Below are 16,395 nucleotides of genomic sequence, written 5' to 3'. Positions count from 1 at the left end.
AACAGAGCTTTCTACAATCTCGCCACGCTTGAAGACAATGCAGAATTGTTTTGCTTCAATCAAAAACCGCTAAAACGGCATCTTTTGCTAAATTATAGCCTAGCTCCTCATCGATCGCTCTCCCCTCCCCCCCCATCTCCACATTTCTCCCTCCTTTTTGGTCATGGTGGAAAGCCACGTTTTCTCTCTCCAAATCATGGATTTAGCAGTTAATATCTTTCTCCCACTGTGTCTTAGATTTTGTGTTTGGATGTAGAGTGAGAAAAGGTGAAGGAAAAGAGAAAGATAAAAATGGATGATTCTCTCTCTAGCTTACTTTGTCAGGAAAGTGAGACTTGTTTGTACGAAGAGGAGGTTGACGAGTCGAAGCTCATTGAATTTAAGAATTATGATGGCTCGGAAGATGAGTACATGGAGATGTTATTTGAAAGAGAAATCTGTTATGGGTTCAAAAGAAATAAATCTTTGGCGACTGGAAACTGGCTCAAATGTGCTCGCTTGGAGGCCATCACATGGATTCTCAATGTTTGTCTAACCCCATTTCTTTTTTTCTTTTTATTAATCAAACTGTAATTCGGGTTGATTTCTGTTTTTTTGTAAATGAATCCAGACAAGAGCAGCTTTTGGATTTCGCTTCAAAACAATTTATTTGTCCTTAACATACTTCGATCGATTTCTTTCAAGGCGGTCCATCGAAGTAAGTTCAATTTCTTTTCCTCGCTTCAATACAATCCTTTTGATAATCGATGGTTGTTCTTGTTCTTTTTCTTGAATCCTCAAATGTTGTGCAGAGTGAGAAATTGTGGGCTATTAGATTACTCTCAGTGGCATGTCTTTCTTTGGCGGCAAAGATGGAGGAGGTGAAAGTTCCACTGTTGTCAGAGTTTCCATTACAAGATTATAATTTTGGGAGCAAGGTGATTCAGAGAATGGAGCTTCTGGTATTGAGCACATTGGAGTGGCGGATGAGCTCCATCTCTCCTTTTGATTTCCTTCATTTCTTCATCACAAAGTTGTGCAAGGAATCTCCACCGAGTAATATAGTTTCTAGGACTCTGGAAATCATCTTGACTATAATGAGAGGTACTTATGAACTTTTCATGTTGAATTGATGTTATTGTACTGATTTCATTTTATATATCTATGTATTGATGTGAGTTTTTAAATGTAGAGGTCAATTTGGAAGATAATCGGCCGTCTGTTATAGCTGCTGCAGCAGCCTTGTTGGCTTTGGATGATAGATTAACAAGAAGATCATTGGAGTTGAAGATGAATTCCATTTCTCACTATAGATTTCTTGAGATTGTGAGTTGTTATTCTAGAATTCATTTTCTCATATATATATATATATATATAGATTTGTTGAACAAAGAAAGAACTATATACCATATCATATGTTGGGTTTTTGTCACAGGATGATTTGTTTTCATGCTATACTATAATGCGAAGATTAGATATGGAGAAACTTAAGATAACAAAGATTGTAAATTCACCGGATCTTTCACCGTCGCAATCGAGGCCGATTGATGTTTTAGAAATTTCTTCTGTTAGTTCTGCTCTCAGCAATAAAAGGAGAAGGCTTACATTCAGTACATGTGATCGAAGTTGAGGCTTGCCGGGTGATAAACTGTGCTAGAGAAATTTGACTAAAAGGGTTTTGACAAGATCTAACATGGCTTTCGCAATGAAAATTATTGGTGTAGTGAGACTTCTTTAATCAGTTCTTATTGACATGATTTGGGATTACTTGAATCTGCCTTTGGAGCGGCCAGGGAAAGGACAAACAGTGCTGGAAAAGAAAAATAAAAAGCTAAGGTTTGGGATAGAGGGATAAAAGCTGATTGTTAGGAGACCAATGCCACAATGTGGAAAAGAGGGCATGCAGGAGGGGGAGGGAGGGAGGGAGGGAGGTGGGGTCCTTTGCTTCATTCTTGTTCAATATTTTTATCTCATCAATGATTTTTCTATTTGGGTTTTCTTTCTGGGTTTGTGATGTCTTAAGCCAGCTGCCTTTTGATGGGATGCTTGGGATGCTTTGTTGGTGTCTTTGGAAAGGCTGAAAGCAATGTAGACAGAGGGGTAAAGAGGGGTAAGGAGGCTCTGTTTGCTTGATTTGATGCATCTGTGCTGCGGGTTAGCTCTGCAAAAAAGTAGTGTAAAGGTGAACTGTGATTGGATTTGTTTGAATGTTTGGGGAATGCCTTTTGAGCGGGCCCTGCTCTTTTTTTTTTTTTTTTTTTTTTTTTTTTCTCTTTCTTTCTTGTGAGGCACTGGCTTGGCTAGGTTGAGGGGTCATGAAACCCAAGACATTGTTTGTGGAATCAAAAGGAATTTCTATGTTGATTATACTTTGATGAGACATTTGTTTTTACTGTCACCACAATTTTCCAAGCCAGTTGAGTTCCTATGTTGATTTTTTGATGGGATTATGGCTCCTTTTAACGATGGTACTTATTGTTAGCTTGACGGAGATTCACAGATAATGTGAGATTCCATGTAGGATCTATTTATGCAGTAGGTAATCGGGCAACTCAAAAATTTATGGGTTTCATATGGAGTCTTTCATATTATTAGTCAAAACTGTTAGCAATTCGAACAAATAGTTGTGGTACATTCTTGTCATTTCTTAGGTGGTTTGGCTTCATACCCTTGACTTTTTTTATTTATTTTTTTATTTTTTTTCACTTATCTTCTGTGCTGGGGGTGTTCATGGGTGGTGGATTTAAGCACCTCGTATGGAGGCAGCATTATTTGAAACAAAAACGACATAGAACACAAGAAACAAAACAAAATAGAAAGCAGTAATTGTCTGAAACCCAAGATCTGGGTAGATCATGTTGACGCTCCAGTGCGTAGGATTTCATGGGTAATACAGTTGTAAATAAATCTGTTGTTGGTCAGGGGCCAGACGAGATCATAGCTGATAGCTGAGCGGTCAAAACTGGGTCAAGTACTCGGTACTTTCGCCATGAGTCACGACTTTGGTGCCCCAACCAGCTGCCTTCTTTGCTGGCCAGAAAATTGGCATCTTCACTGCGGCTAAAATTACATCCTACTGTATTTGACTATTTTCACCTTAGGTCTTTGGCCTATATGCCAGCAGTGGCCCAGTACCCTTGAAAATTTTCCTGGTTCATGTGGGTAAATTGCTGGCTTTTCACACCTGGAGGTGTGATCTTAAGGAGGAGTCCTCTTAAATAATTGCTCAGAATAAAAATATTAGTTATATTTGCGCTATCACTTTAATCAGACTATTTATGTTATAATTAAAATTTTCTAGAGTCGCTTATGAAGTCCAGTCTCACCCAATAAGTAATCAGTGTGAAACTTAGTACCCGTGAACATTTTTATAATCAATTTACTCAACGTGGACAATATATGTTCCCAATGTGAAACTTCTAACTTTTTTAGGTGTTATAATCCTTCTCATTCAAATCCCTACATCCTTGTCGGGACATATGTCACCGGTGCTCTAGTGACATGATGTTCTAGTACCATTTATAACGACTTAATAAAAATACTAGACACAGCTACATTATCTTAAAATGATTAGTAAAATTACAATTAGAGCTCATTAAAATCAATGTAAAGCCTAGTCTCACATAAGTAAGAAACCAAAGTGAGACTTAGTATGAGTGGCTTTATAATTCACTGAGGCAGCTTAGTAAAAATTGAGGCCTAAGGCAAAAAGTTAAAATGAGGCCTTTTTTTAATTTTAAAAATGTTAATATAATAATTCTTATATTAAATATTAAAAAATATTTATTCTAGTAAACTAGTAATTAAATATTAATGTTCATATTTTGTTAATATATTATTTCTTAGTAGATATATAATATCAACTTCACCATTTAAGCCTATGAATTTGTCACACGCAATTAAATTAAATTTAGAACATGTCAGCAAATCACACGTCAAGCCCACCCTCCTCAAAACTCTTTAGCCGATACGCATAGAGGCCGACGTAACCCAACCTCCTCCTCTCCTTTTTTTTTTTTTAATTATTCAATACTGGAAAAAAGCTGCCGGCAAAGAAAAAAGCTGCCATGTCAATGCCATCAATACCAACATAAATTAGGTATTCATGCACATTGGGAGAGAGTCCGGATGCTCTCCCCCTCTTATCCACAACATAAATTGGGTTTCTAACCCAAAAGAAAAACCCATTCCCTGGCCTGAATGGAAATTGAATTCTCTTTATTATCACTTGAAATGAAAAGGAGTCGGCTCATTATCAAAATTTAATGTTGCATCTAGAAGTATAAATGATGTCACATTATTTAACCTTTTTTGAATATCATGCTAACATATTTATCATATGACATCATCTACACTGTTAGATAACGTGAATAATTAATCTTGACCATGAAATGACTCTTCTTAATTTCATTATAAATAAAGAGGGTTCTAAAAATAATAATAAACAAAAAAAAGAGTAAGCAATATACCAAATAATTGATCCAGGCCTATGGCTTCTTGTCACGCAGGCTAGAAAAGAGATCTCCGAAACAATGGTTTTGTAGCATTCCTGAGAATGGACTTGTTTATTAACAAACGCCCTATTTTAGATGAGAGCCACTAACGTAACGGCTCGTTTGTTATCATTTATCACCCACAAATGATTAGCATTAGACACCAGATTCCAATATATATTTCGGCCATTGGAAAAACTGCATTGTGTAGCCCAGACATTTACTTAAACCTTTGGTGCTAATACACTAGTACCAATCCACAACTAGGGACTCATTTGCAAAACTGTCTCTATTGATAGGATATTTGGACCAGCAAATAATTGATATCAGCTTTAAGATAAATCATAAGGAAAGTAAGTGATCAAATTACAATACAACTACATGCTCAAACAAATTGTACAATTCATACACCAAATTCTCAAGGTAGAAGTCTACAACAAATCTAACATGTGTCCCTACAAAATATTTGACTAATAGCCATCTTGAGTTGTAAGTTTTGCTAGCCTTTCAAACTTCACAGTATGAAAGCTCATATCAATTCAAAGAATAATACTACTCTTTACACCCATTTATCACATTGACAGATACGGCATGTTTTAAATGGCTTTATAAGCTACTTAAAATACGTTGTATCAGCCGGTTTAACAAAAGACGTGATAAATGGGTGTGAAAAATAGGATTACTCCAGTTCAGATTATTCCACTCTTTATAATGAGGTAATGACCAAAAATTAAACCGCCACTCACAGGTAAGAGTTTGGAAAACCCAGTCAGAAAGTACCTATTTAGTTTGCCCTTGATCTCAGTTTCATGATACAGGGATCATCTTTAAAACTGCTGCTATTGGCATACCAAGGAATCCAAGGAAAACACAAACGAACCACTGCCGCAAGCTGAGAGGAGTAGTGTTCGCAAATGAACCCAGAAACTCGATGATGATGATTTGAAAGAGGGCAGTGCAAGCAAGCACAGTCACGAACACATAGTTCTCCATTATACCTTTGAATACGTTTACTTTTTCCATCTCTCTAGAGCTGATCTCATTAAAAACCTGAAGAAGACATCAGCATTCCAGGTTAAGTTACATAATCCAAGCAAAATAAAAAGCACAGCTCTTATGACGAGGGACTGAAGAATGGTGACTAGTTCAATAATATTAGAGAGAGAAACAATTAGGGAGCCAAATAAGAGTAAATTAATATACATATTAGGACACTATTTTTAGCTCAAAAGTCTAAGCTAATAGGCTTGGGTCCAGTTAGATATATTAGCTACTATTTTTCCATATATTTTATCAATGTTCGGCACAAACTTCATAGGTACACTCGCAAACAAATAAAACAACTAAGACACTTGTACACTTCTAAGTGATAATATCAATAAAAAGGGTTCATCATGATTGAATCACATTGAAGGTCTCACACATTGAGCAAAAGCTACGTTCATCCAATTAGATGCAGTATCCATAATATCTTCTTCTTTTATTTTTTTCTTGTTTTTTTTTTTTTTTTTGGGCAGTATCCATAATATCTGCTTGTATGGAGGGAATCCTGATAGCATGCTCCTACTATTATTTACAACAAAAATGGTGCACAAGCCTCAAAGGATTAAGTAGTAATGAGCCTAGTAGATAAAAACTACTTCCCAAACATGCAATTATATCTATCAAAACTAAGAATATTTGGATCATTTCAAATAAGAGTGAAACGTCCTAATGAGTTTACAATCACCTGACAACAGACAAACGAGTTGAAAATGATTGTGTTCAATATCAAATCAGAATCTGGGCCATCTAGATGAAAAGCTGCTTTTCCTCTTGTCTGGAGAAACCAAATTATGACAAACTGATACAAAGACTGCCCCAAGATATTCCTCCACATCACATTACTGATGAAGTTTCCTTTCCTACCAACTGGGGATCTTTTCATCAAGTCATCATTTGGAGGTTCTGTGGCTAATGCAAGTGCTCCTAGAGTGTCCATGATCATGTTGACCCATAGAAGCTGAACAGCAGTAAGGGGAGCATTTCCTGAGAGCACGTTCCCAAGGACAAAAGAGGGAAGGAAGGAATAATGTTATAGGAAAAGGTTTATGCTAAATAAATCTGATATGAAAAGAAGGAAAAGAAGATGAAGATCTGCTTACCTGTCAAACAGGCGGAAGAAAAGTTGACGATTAGAGCAACCACATTTACTGTTAGCTGAAACTGAACAAATTTTTGAATATTTATGTAAACAGAACGTCCCCATTTAGCCACAGTAACGATTGTGGAGAAGTTATCATCCAATATTATGACATCAGCACTCTCTTTTGCCACCTGAAAATCACAAACAAGTTTAACGACATAAATTGTCAAGTAAGCAGATTTCAATATTGATAATAACTTGTCCACAAGATACAAGAACAGGGGCCTTTATGCAAAAACAATAATATCAACGACTAAGCACCTCCAATCAGTAGGCAATTACAAGAAGATTAGTCCACACAACAAATGCCCCGCAGGTTACTCAGGTGAAAGGAGAGACATTGGGACCTCCAAATAACAGAAAGAGAAGCCTTCTGGTCTTGAGTTTTAAGCCTCAAAATCCCCCATGCTTAAAATGAAAGGTTGCATAAGAACAACGATTATAGATGTTTACTTGTCCAACTTTCTAAAGGTACATAACACAGATCCTAATCCCTTCTTCAAGGTCCACTTTTACAACAAATAACAGCTCCATAATGTAAAAACTTGCCAGAAAACAAAATGTGAAAAAATGATTAAGCGTGATAAGAAACTGCATTAAGATTCATAATTTTTAATGTTCATATAAGATCCTCAAATATTTTAAATTTCTATTATTTGATACCTTGCACTCAACTTATTCATTGAATATATATATAGACTGGTCCATGAAAGATTACGTGTGTTCCTGGTACTGCCCAACCAAACCGTAATTTCTTATTGTTCTCCAGAAGGCTTCAACAGCCACCTCCGCACACCCACACCACCCCACCCCACCCCCCTCTCCTTCTCTCTCAGCTTTTCTTTCCCAAAAAAAGCCCTAAAATCCCACCCCCAAGCATTCTTTTGATATGAAAAGTAGGGAACAACAAATAAAGATCCCAAAGTCGGAAGAAATAAGCACTATAGAAATATTATCAAATCCAATTTCCAATCAAATCCTTCACTGGAGAAACTTCTTAATTATATATGATAATCAAAAATCAAAATATACAATTCTGACTTTTTTTCTTGCTTTTTTGCATAAGCATTTTAATTACAATTCTATGTATTATTAGCAAACAAAAAAGGAAAGGAGAAAAGAGTTAGCTGGCACAAGTAATTCGAAGGGGTTGGATTTTGAGAAAAGATATATCTCAAATAAAACTAAAAAAGTTGACTAAAATTTTTGGAAGTTGAGGTTCACATCATAGCTATATTTTGCAAGATAAGATATTTTCTCAGGCAAGAATAAAGGAACAGCATGTAGTAAACACCTCAGTTCCAGCAATGCCCATTGCTAGTCCAATATCTGCTTCATGAAGTGCTGGAGCATCATTCGTACCATCACCAGTTACTGCAACAACTTCTTCAAAAGTGGTTCGTAAGTGTTTTACAAGGGTGTGCTTATCCAGTGGTGAAGATCGAGCCATTACCTGCACATGAAGAAATATTAGATCTAGTTTATCAGACATGTTTCTTCGCACAGAAAAGAGCTATTTATTGAACAATTTCATCCTCAATGATTGCTAGTGACTTACAAAGATCCATTAGGGCCCATATCGCCCAGAATTGTTGTAATTTACCATACTCATTGGTTTACTCCAGTCCTTGCAATTACATATTACTTCTACGTTGGGATTGTTCAGTATTTCCAAGGAAAGAGAACATGAGGACAATAAAAACCTAAGATAAACTACTTTAAAAAGTTATAACAAGAACTACAAATTGGAAATAAGGAATCTGCTCAGAATGAGTGCTCTGGGGATCTTTTCAAAAAATATAGTCAAGTAACAAAGCGTGTTCATTTTGAGTTCAATATGGAATGTCACACTTATTGTAGGAATCAATTAAACAACAGAGTCCAAGAAAATTTAAATCAAACTGATCCATCGACCAGACACTATGAAATTTGTGTACTCAGCTCTAGTGACCATGAAGGACCATTGAACACTCCAAATATTTACAAAACAATGTTATTAAGCATATAAATCACCTGAAGTTTTGGAATAATTTCACGCAATTCCTCCTCACTTTTCTCACGGAATTCTGGGCCTTCAATTGCTATACCCTTACTAGTCAAAATTCCACATTCTCGAGCAATTGCTTTTGCAGTGCTTATGTTGTCTCCAGTAACCATCCGAACAGTTATACCAGCGGACCTACAAATTGCAACTGACTCCCTGACACCTGGGCGAACTGGATCTTTAATACCAACAATTCCTAAACATGTGTACCCTTTAGATGGTAATGGACTTGCAGCAGAATATTCATTTTCAATTTCCATATAAGCGAGGCATAGAGTTCGAAGAGCTTCACAAGCGAATCTTTCAATTGTATCCTTCAAATGATTAATGGATGCCTCATTGAGGGAAACAACTTCACCATTCAAGTCTATGAATTTGTCACACGAAGCCAAAACTATTTCAGAAGCCCCTTTACAGTGCACCCGGAAACCACCATTTGGAAGCTCTAGAACCACCCCCATTTTCTTCTTAACAGAATTGAAGGGCTCAACTTTCACAATGTTTAATTCTTGTCGTTCTGATTGAAAATCCCCACCAAGTGACAGCCCAAATTCCAAAAGAGCAGTCTCAGTGGGTGTTCCAAGTATCTCGATTTTTCCGTCTTCGTTTTTAACAATTTCTCCTCCAGTGTTGATAAATATTGATTGAAGTAGGATACTCAAAGCAGAACCAGGTATCTCAGAGTAAAAGTTAGAAGTCTCCTTAGAGCTACCTATTTCCTTGATTTTCCCACAAATACAAGCTTTCACAACAGTCATATGGTTAGTAGTTAGAGTCCCAGTCTTGTCACTACAGATAGTTGTGCTAGATCCCATTGTCTCACAAGCAGCCAAATTACGGACAAGTGCCTTATCATTCATCATTTTCTTCATGGCAAAAGCAAGGCTCAGTGTCACAGCCAAAGGCAGCCCTTCAGGAACGGCAACAACGACTATTGTAACAGCCACAGCAAAGAATTCCAATATTTCCATTGCCTCATCTCCGGACCAGATCCATTGGGACCCTTCTCGCAGCTTACGGCTGAACAGTCCTTGCACCAAAACAGCAAAAGTAATCATGGCAAAAAACAGGCCTATTTTTCCAATAATGGTTGCCACACCATTAAGTTTGACCTGCAATGGGGTCTCATCATCTCCTCCTTCACTCAGAGTAGCCATCAGTTTACCCCACTGCGTTTTCATTCCAACAGTCGTTACAAGCATCTTGCATGATCCATCCTGAACTTTAGTTCCTGATAGGAGAAAAGGGTTACAAGAATTAACATTAACTGGTTCACTCTCTCCTGTTAAACTGGATTCGTTTATCAACACTGAAAACCCTGAAACAAAAAGCCCATCTGCTGGAACCTGATCTCCAATAGCGAGATGAACAATATCACCAGGAAGTAGCTCATATATTGATAATTTTTGTCTAAACCCATTTCTGGTAACCTGAACTGTAATTTTTTTCTTCTCCCTGTCCAAATCCCTAAACTGCAGAGATTGTTTATAATCACTTGTGGCAGTGACAAGTACAACAAGCAAAATGCTAGCAACAATTCCCAGGCCATCATGGGCACCCTTCGGCCATCCTTCCATAGTAATGCCAACAAGAAGAGAGACAAGAGAGCAAACAGCAAGAATCATAAGGGTCATATCTTGAAGGGCTTCCCACACAAAGAGCCAAAAACCTCGCACTGGGCTTTCAGCAAATTTATTAATTCCATAAATATCTTTTCTTCGATTCAGCAATTGCTCAGAAGTCAGAATGCCGTCATGGATCGATGTTGCAAGCTTGTTTGCAATACCCTCAACCCCACCATGTACTTTTAGTTTTTTCCCATCATGGCCTTCAACAATGGATGCTAACTCATCTGCACAAATTTCAAAACCTGCAGCTTTGACTTCCACTGGTTCCGTGTATTCACTGGACAAATTTAGACCTACAGGGATTGAAGTTGGAGTCAATGCAAAGAATTATAACCATAATTTCACAAACTTTTGATCAAAGCAGGTTAAGATTCTTACCATTGATAAATTGAAGTGCAGCTTGTGAAACCAAAACTGCAACTCTAAACTTCTCCTATAGTGTTCAAAACAAAAAGGCAAGAATCAAAAAGGAAATTCACAGCCGAGATGACACAATTTATGCATTCAATTCTCAAGACAACTTGTACTTCCAATAATTTTATGAAGTTCAATTTTGTTTATCATTATTCTGAGTTTTAATCCAATCTTCTGAAATTGTATAATCATAATTCATAGCCATTCTAGAAACCCCAAAATAGGTCACCAATGCTTAATCCAGCATAATTCTTTTACAAAACAGATGCATCTCCATGATAATTTTCAAGACAGTGCAGACAAGTTCCAATCAGCAAGGACAATCCAAGAATGATTATTAAAGAATCTGAACTGGGATGCACCTTCATGCTTAAACCTCATCGGAGAATCGGTTCTCCTTAGAGATTCTCAATACTATAGAATCCGGGTCAAATGCAACTAGTATCAAAATTAGTGGGAAGTACTCATGTGACTGGGATATCCAGTTGGCAAAAATGTACAGCATGTACTTACTAAATGGTGCTAAGTTCAAGCCAAGCTAGAAGATAAGAACATCACCTACCCAATGGAATCTGTATTTTCATTCCTAGTCAATTTAAAATTATTAATGATTTACGGCATGCATAATCCAGCATCGTCTGTTGCATTATGGTACTATAATATGGCATAGATGATGAACAATAGAATACCTCGATTTCTAACTAATGTGTTTGTTTTGAAAATTGTGTTAGAAACATGTTTGGATAACTGATATTTGAGAATAGTTTTTAGCGTTTGAGAAGCAAAAAGGTATGGAATCTAACAGGAACAATTATTCAAGTACATTCACTACACATGCTTTAGCCGGTTATTCCAACTCTCAAACTATGCGGGTCGATGGTTTTATCAAGCTTCAACAAATGACGGTCTTGATTGATACCGGTAGTGCTACCAATTTCATGGATATTGGTATTACAAAGCAATTTTCACTTCCACTGAAACCTTGTAAGAAGTTTGAAGTGACTTGTAGATGGAAGAATCTTGTATTTGACAAGGTATATGATCTAAAGTGAAGCTGACTGTGCAAGATCAAGAGTTAAAGACCAACCACAACCATAGTCTTCGAAGTTTCAATTATTGTATTCTCTCCAAATACACCACATTAAGCACAATGGAATCATCTTCTAAACTTCTACATTGCAACGTTCCTAATTTTCCTTGGTTTTATTCTGATATTAATATGATATTATTGTCATTATTAACATAATATTCTGACTTTATTCTCACTAGTAACATAACATTTCAATTCCATAATAAGTTGTAACCCGTCCATATGAGCGTGTAGCGTGTAGGTGCCAATCTATAGAGAAGAAAGATAAAATTGTCCAATGCATTTGGAGGTTGACTCCTCGAAGGCCAATCCTCTCAACGACATCGATTATCGTTTTCTTTTTTTCTTTGCTTTTCTCTTATTTTCTGATTTTTAAGCGATAGGGGTTTATCTTTTGCTTATCTCTTGTCTTATCTATCTCCGTACAAGAGATGGTCAAGAGATATGTAGGAGGGTGACATCAAACGCTTTGCATTATTTTAAATTCATAACCATTTAGCAGAAGTAAGCAAAATAAATCAAATCTTAGATTTATGGCAAAGAAATTTACTGAAGTTAGCCCCCATCTTTAATTTCCTCTTAACTAAAAGAGTACAGACAAAGAGTATAGCGGATTCCCTTTGCCACCAAAAATTTAGTGCCGAACCAAACGGAAAGAAAAGAGAAAACGCAGTGAGTGGAACCTGATTGGAGCGTCGGATAGCCTCAGCCTCGAAGCGCTTGGAGAGATTGGCAGTGAATCGGAACCTCCGTTTACGGTTCTTCACCAGCCAGCAGAGATTCCTCCATCTCTGAAGCGCCTCCTCCGACGAGTTCTTGGGCTTCACATCCCCAAAGTTCTCGTTCAAGTAGTTCTCCATCTCAGGCCCTCCTCCTACTCCTTCACTCCTATCTATATATATATATTCACAAACCCTAGCTTCGTCGTCTCATTCAAGCTCAACCAGAGTGAAAGGATTGTAGAGAAAGCTTAGGCGAGTGCGTGGAAATCAATCAAAACATGGCCTACGAAAGGAACAAAGGAATCGCGTCGATCTTACAAGAGAATATTTATCCTGTGTCCTTTGATCTGATTTGAAACCAAAAGCCGTTACTTATTCCGTTGTAACCCAACTGCTTTTGAAAAAGGCAGGACCGCAGAGACCGCCAATTAAGACTTGTTCAATTTCAGATATTATTTGTTGGCGCGTGAACTCCTTGCGTCTTCTTCTTTCAAGGTCAACGATGAGTGTGACAGATCGGCCGGTTGTGGCGACGCCTCTTCAGGCATTCAGAGAAGCCGTACACTGTCGGGAGTTACTTGCTATTTTTAGTAGTTGGTACTAGATAGTGGAGGAGTAGTTGAAGAAATATACATTGTCCAAAGTTCAATCTTCTGGTAGAAACCGCGTGAGAATTTTTTATGCTTTTTTTTTAAAAAATAAAATAAAAGTAAATGTTTTTTTTATGCTCGTTGATTGGATGGGAACGTGATACCCGTTGGACACATGTGGGTTGTCAGCCAATGGCACGCTGACAAATTGCGACTTTTCTGTGTGGGATCTACAATTTTTTTTTTTCTTTCAAAAAAATAATTATTTGGCCTTTCTGGGTGGGGATCATGTTTGGTTGAAAGAATAATTCAAATTCAAAATGGTTTGCGCCAACGAGAGCAATGATAGATCTATGACTTCAAAGGGTGTATTTGGCAAAGGAATGGGCCGGAGAGGACCACAAATTCAAAAACTTCTTCTTAAAATTAACTATAATATTCTTATTTTTTACCTCACATCAATCACTTTTTATTACTATTTAAATAAAAAAATCAATGCAAAACAAATTTTTTTTTCCACTTTTTTATACAAAACATTCTTACTTTTTTTTTTTTTTTTTTTTTTCATATCAATCAAATCTGCTACAGTTCCAGTCCACTTCTATTTTCAAGCCCTTTGCCAAACACACCCATAATTTTTACAATTTGTTGGTATATGTTAGTACTACTTAGAGTCAAGCCAATCGCTAAAAAAAATTAGCACTTTCTTATCTTATGCGTGTTAACAAGTTGTAAATTAATTGTAGGTTTAACATTTTTCTTCAAACAATGCTATCTACAATTTTTTTTTTTAAAAAAAAAAAAACAGAAAAGAATTATTTGTCCTTTTTGGGTGGGGATCATGTTTGGTTGAAAGAGTAATTCAAATTCAAAATGGTTTGCGCCAAATAGAGCAATGATAGATCTATGAATCCTTTATAATTTTTTTTACAATTTGTTGGTATATGTTAGTACTAATTAGAGTCAAGTCAATTAAAAACAAAAAAAACAAAAATCAGCACGTTCTTCTCATATGCCAGTACGAGTTAACAAGTTGTAAATTAGTTGTAGGTTTTGACATTTTTCTTCAAACAATGTTGATTTGATTTTGAACCCTTATATATTATATGGTTGATGCAGGAAAAATATTTCAACCGAAACAATAAATCCACTTTAGCGTTGTCTTCAAAGTACGACAACCCAACTATACACACATTGTATGTTCCATGGGTCTACATTATTTGTCTAGTGAAATACCCTTATTTGTCTTCAAAATAAAATAGTCTCTCATACATCATATATCTTTCCATTTTTCCACCATTGGGAGTTTGGCATATCTCTACAAATTGAATCATTTTTTTGTTGTTTTTGTTTTTGTTAGTAAAGTAACCATCGGAACCTTTAATTAAGGACTTGGTTGTCATTTAGTAGATTGCAAGATAACAGTATGATAAAACAATGATGCATGAATCATTTTGACCAATCTTGTATACTTACAAGAGAAAATAGGTGAATACGAAGAGTCAAAAAAAGATCAAGCCCACATGAGCAAGTTGTATTTAGCCGTTTTAGCATATTTATTGGCATTGTTTGGACTATCCAAGAGTATTCAATATAGAAATAAATTGTAGGTATCTGCCCACGAGATGACATAATTGCCGTTCAATTGATTATGTAGTTGTGGATGGTGTGTATAGATGACATAATAGCCATTCAATTGATAATGTAGTTGTGGATGGTGGCTATTAATACTATGAGTAACTACAAAGTTTATGTGGTAAGACTTATTTGCAATTGGATATTTTTTTCTTAACAAGAGTTGATTCAAAGGACTACTAGACCTTGCCATTGTTAGAATACATGATCCAGCCAGTTACTCAAGCTCAACAAAATATTCTCCAGCTAAGCTAAACTTATGTGACAACTTGGAACATGCTACAAAAAATGTTTGTTAGTTGGAAAGAGCAGACAGTAAATATCTCTTCCTTTCCAAGACATTATGATACCGGATTGAAATGGAGATGGAAACAACTACACGAACTCACACTCAAATGAAAGATAGAAATTCACCACCTAAGAGATAACACCAAAATGATAGAAAATATCACCACCAAAAGGATTAAAACAAGGGATACATGGCTTAAGAAACTCACCACTCTAAAGGTTACACCAAAGAGATACAAAGTTTCAAGGAGAACTCTCCTCTCACAAGCCCAAGGTTGATTTTGAACACAAAACTCTAATATAACCTATACTTGCAAGCACGCATATTTATAGAAGCTTAGAATAACCCTCTAAGCATAGGACGAAACATATACTCAAATTAAGCATGCAATTAAAGTTTAAAACAAGCCTCAATTCTCGGGAAGGGGACAAAACAGCCACCTTAAGTCAAGGAGTGTAAAACAAAATCCTTAAATTCAGGAAGCACCAAACACTCGGATCCAGCTTACATGCTATTATTAAAATAACAGCATGTATACTGTAGTGTAAGCAACGGTTAACATTAAATCTCTAAAAAAAAAAATTCATTTTCTCTCTCTTATTAAAAGCTTTCAAAAGTAAGTCAACTTTGAAATTTAATCTTAACCGTTGCTTAGACTATAGCATACATGCTGTTATTAAAATAACAGCATGTAAGTCGGATCCCCAATTAAAAACATTCATAACTCTATGTGCACAACTCCAAATGAGCTGAAACTTGTTTGGTTGGAAAGATGACGTTTTGAACTTCAAGAGAGGCCTAACCACATGCTTTAGATTGTGGATTAATTGGGTCGGCCATTATAGACTTAGAACCCAACAGTCTGCTTCAAGAGTTCTTCAATTTGGGCATTCATCTTCTATTGAGTTTGTAGTAAGCTTACTTAGGCTGATGCTTGGGCTAATATTAATTGATTCTTGTTGGACACACCTGTCACATGATGCTGTCAACATCCATTTATTATTATAATTCATATAGGAATAATTTAAGTTAGTGATGTACCCATTCTACAATTTAAGTTAGTGTTGTACCTATGCTTTATGATTTAGTTTGCAGTATATATTAGTGCAAGCATTCCGTGTAATGTGATCTTGTAATCTTTCTACTGTAATATAAAGTATTTGAGCCATATCAGTTTTATGAAATATTTGTGTGATATATAACATTACTCTAATATTCAAGAGTCTCATAACGAGATTTAGGGATGTTACTTCTAAGTGCTGCATTTGCCTTGCAAAGGGTGGGTGGGTCCATCCATAGACCTTTGTCTGCCTAGCATGCACAATG

General features: G+C 36.3%; 2 protein-coding genes across 2 annotated transcripts; one reads left to right on the top strand and one right to left on the bottom strand.

The window, feature by feature from the left end:
- Positions 1 to 1,870, top strand: LOC132190511 (cyclin-D5-1). The gene is made up of 5 exons (XM_059605522.2): positions 1 to 525; positions 611 to 697; positions 792 to 1,083; positions 1,172 to 1,305; positions 1,415 to 1,870. The coding sequence occupies exons 1-5, from the start codon at positions 292 to 294 to the stop codon at positions 1,607 to 1,609; spliced, it is 942 nt and encodes a 313-aa protein (XP_059461505.2). The 5' UTR covers positions 1 to 291; the 3' UTR covers positions 1,610 to 1,870.
- Positions 1,871 to 4,789: 2,919 nt separating this feature from the next.
- On the bottom strand, positions 4,790 to 13,198 carry LOC132189342 (autoinhibited Ca2+-ATPase 1). Its single transcript, XM_059604047.2, has 7 exons — positions 12,517 to 13,198; positions 10,708 to 10,762; positions 8,671 to 10,622; positions 7,952 to 8,110; positions 6,617 to 6,788; positions 6,202 to 6,500; positions 4,790 to 5,522 (listed from the first exon to the last, which is right to left on the bottom strand). Exons 1-7 carry the CDS (start codon positions 12,691 to 12,693, stop codon positions 5,280 to 5,282), a joined length of 3,057 nt encoding a protein of 1,018 aa, XP_059460030.2. The 5' UTR covers positions 12,694 to 13,198; the 3' UTR covers positions 4,790 to 5,279.
- Between the last annotated feature and the right edge of the window lie 3,197 nt (positions 13,199 to 16,395).

Source organism: Corylus avellana, chromosome 9 (assembly GCF_965113065.1).
Source record: "Corylus avellana chromosome 9, dhCorAvel1.hap1.2, whole genome shotgun sequence".
Classification (NCBI taxonomy): Eukaryota; Viridiplantae; Streptophyta; class Magnoliopsida; order Fagales; family Betulaceae; genus Corylus; species Corylus avellana.
The sequence above is the reverse complement of the archived record's forward strand: the minus strand, read 5'-3'. Positions and strand labels throughout refer to the sequence as shown.

What these genes read in the sequence shown, in the direction of transcription:
- LOC132190511 (XM_059605522.2), top strand. Translation starts at nt 292, where the DNA reads ATGGATGATTCTCTCTCTAGCTTACTTTGTCAGGAAAGTGAGACTTGT. An exon ending in TTTCAAGGCGGTCCATCGAA is followed by an intron (nt 698 to 791) that starts GTAAGTTCAATT and finishes AATGTTGTGCAG; the next exon opens with AGTGAGAAATTGTGGGCTAT. An exon ending in ACTATAGATTTCTTGAGATT is followed by an intron (nt 1,306 to 1,414) that starts GTGAGTTGTTAT and finishes TTTTTGTCACAG; the next exon opens with GATGATTTGTTTTCATGCTA.
- LOC132189342 (XM_059604047.2), bottom strand. Translation starts at nt 12,693, where the DNA reads ATGGAGAACTACTTGAACGAGAACTTTGGGGATGTGAAGCCCAAGAAC. An exon ending in TGCACTTCAATTTATCAATG is followed by an intron (nt 10,623 to 10,707) that starts GTAAGAATCTTA and finishes CAATCCCTGTAG; the next exon opens with GTCTAAATTTGTCCAGTGAA. An exon ending in TGGGCATTGCTGGAACTGAG is followed by an intron (nt 6,789 to 7,951) that starts GTGTTTACTACA and finishes TGTGATTTTCAG; the next exon opens with GTGGCAAAAGAGAGTGCTGA.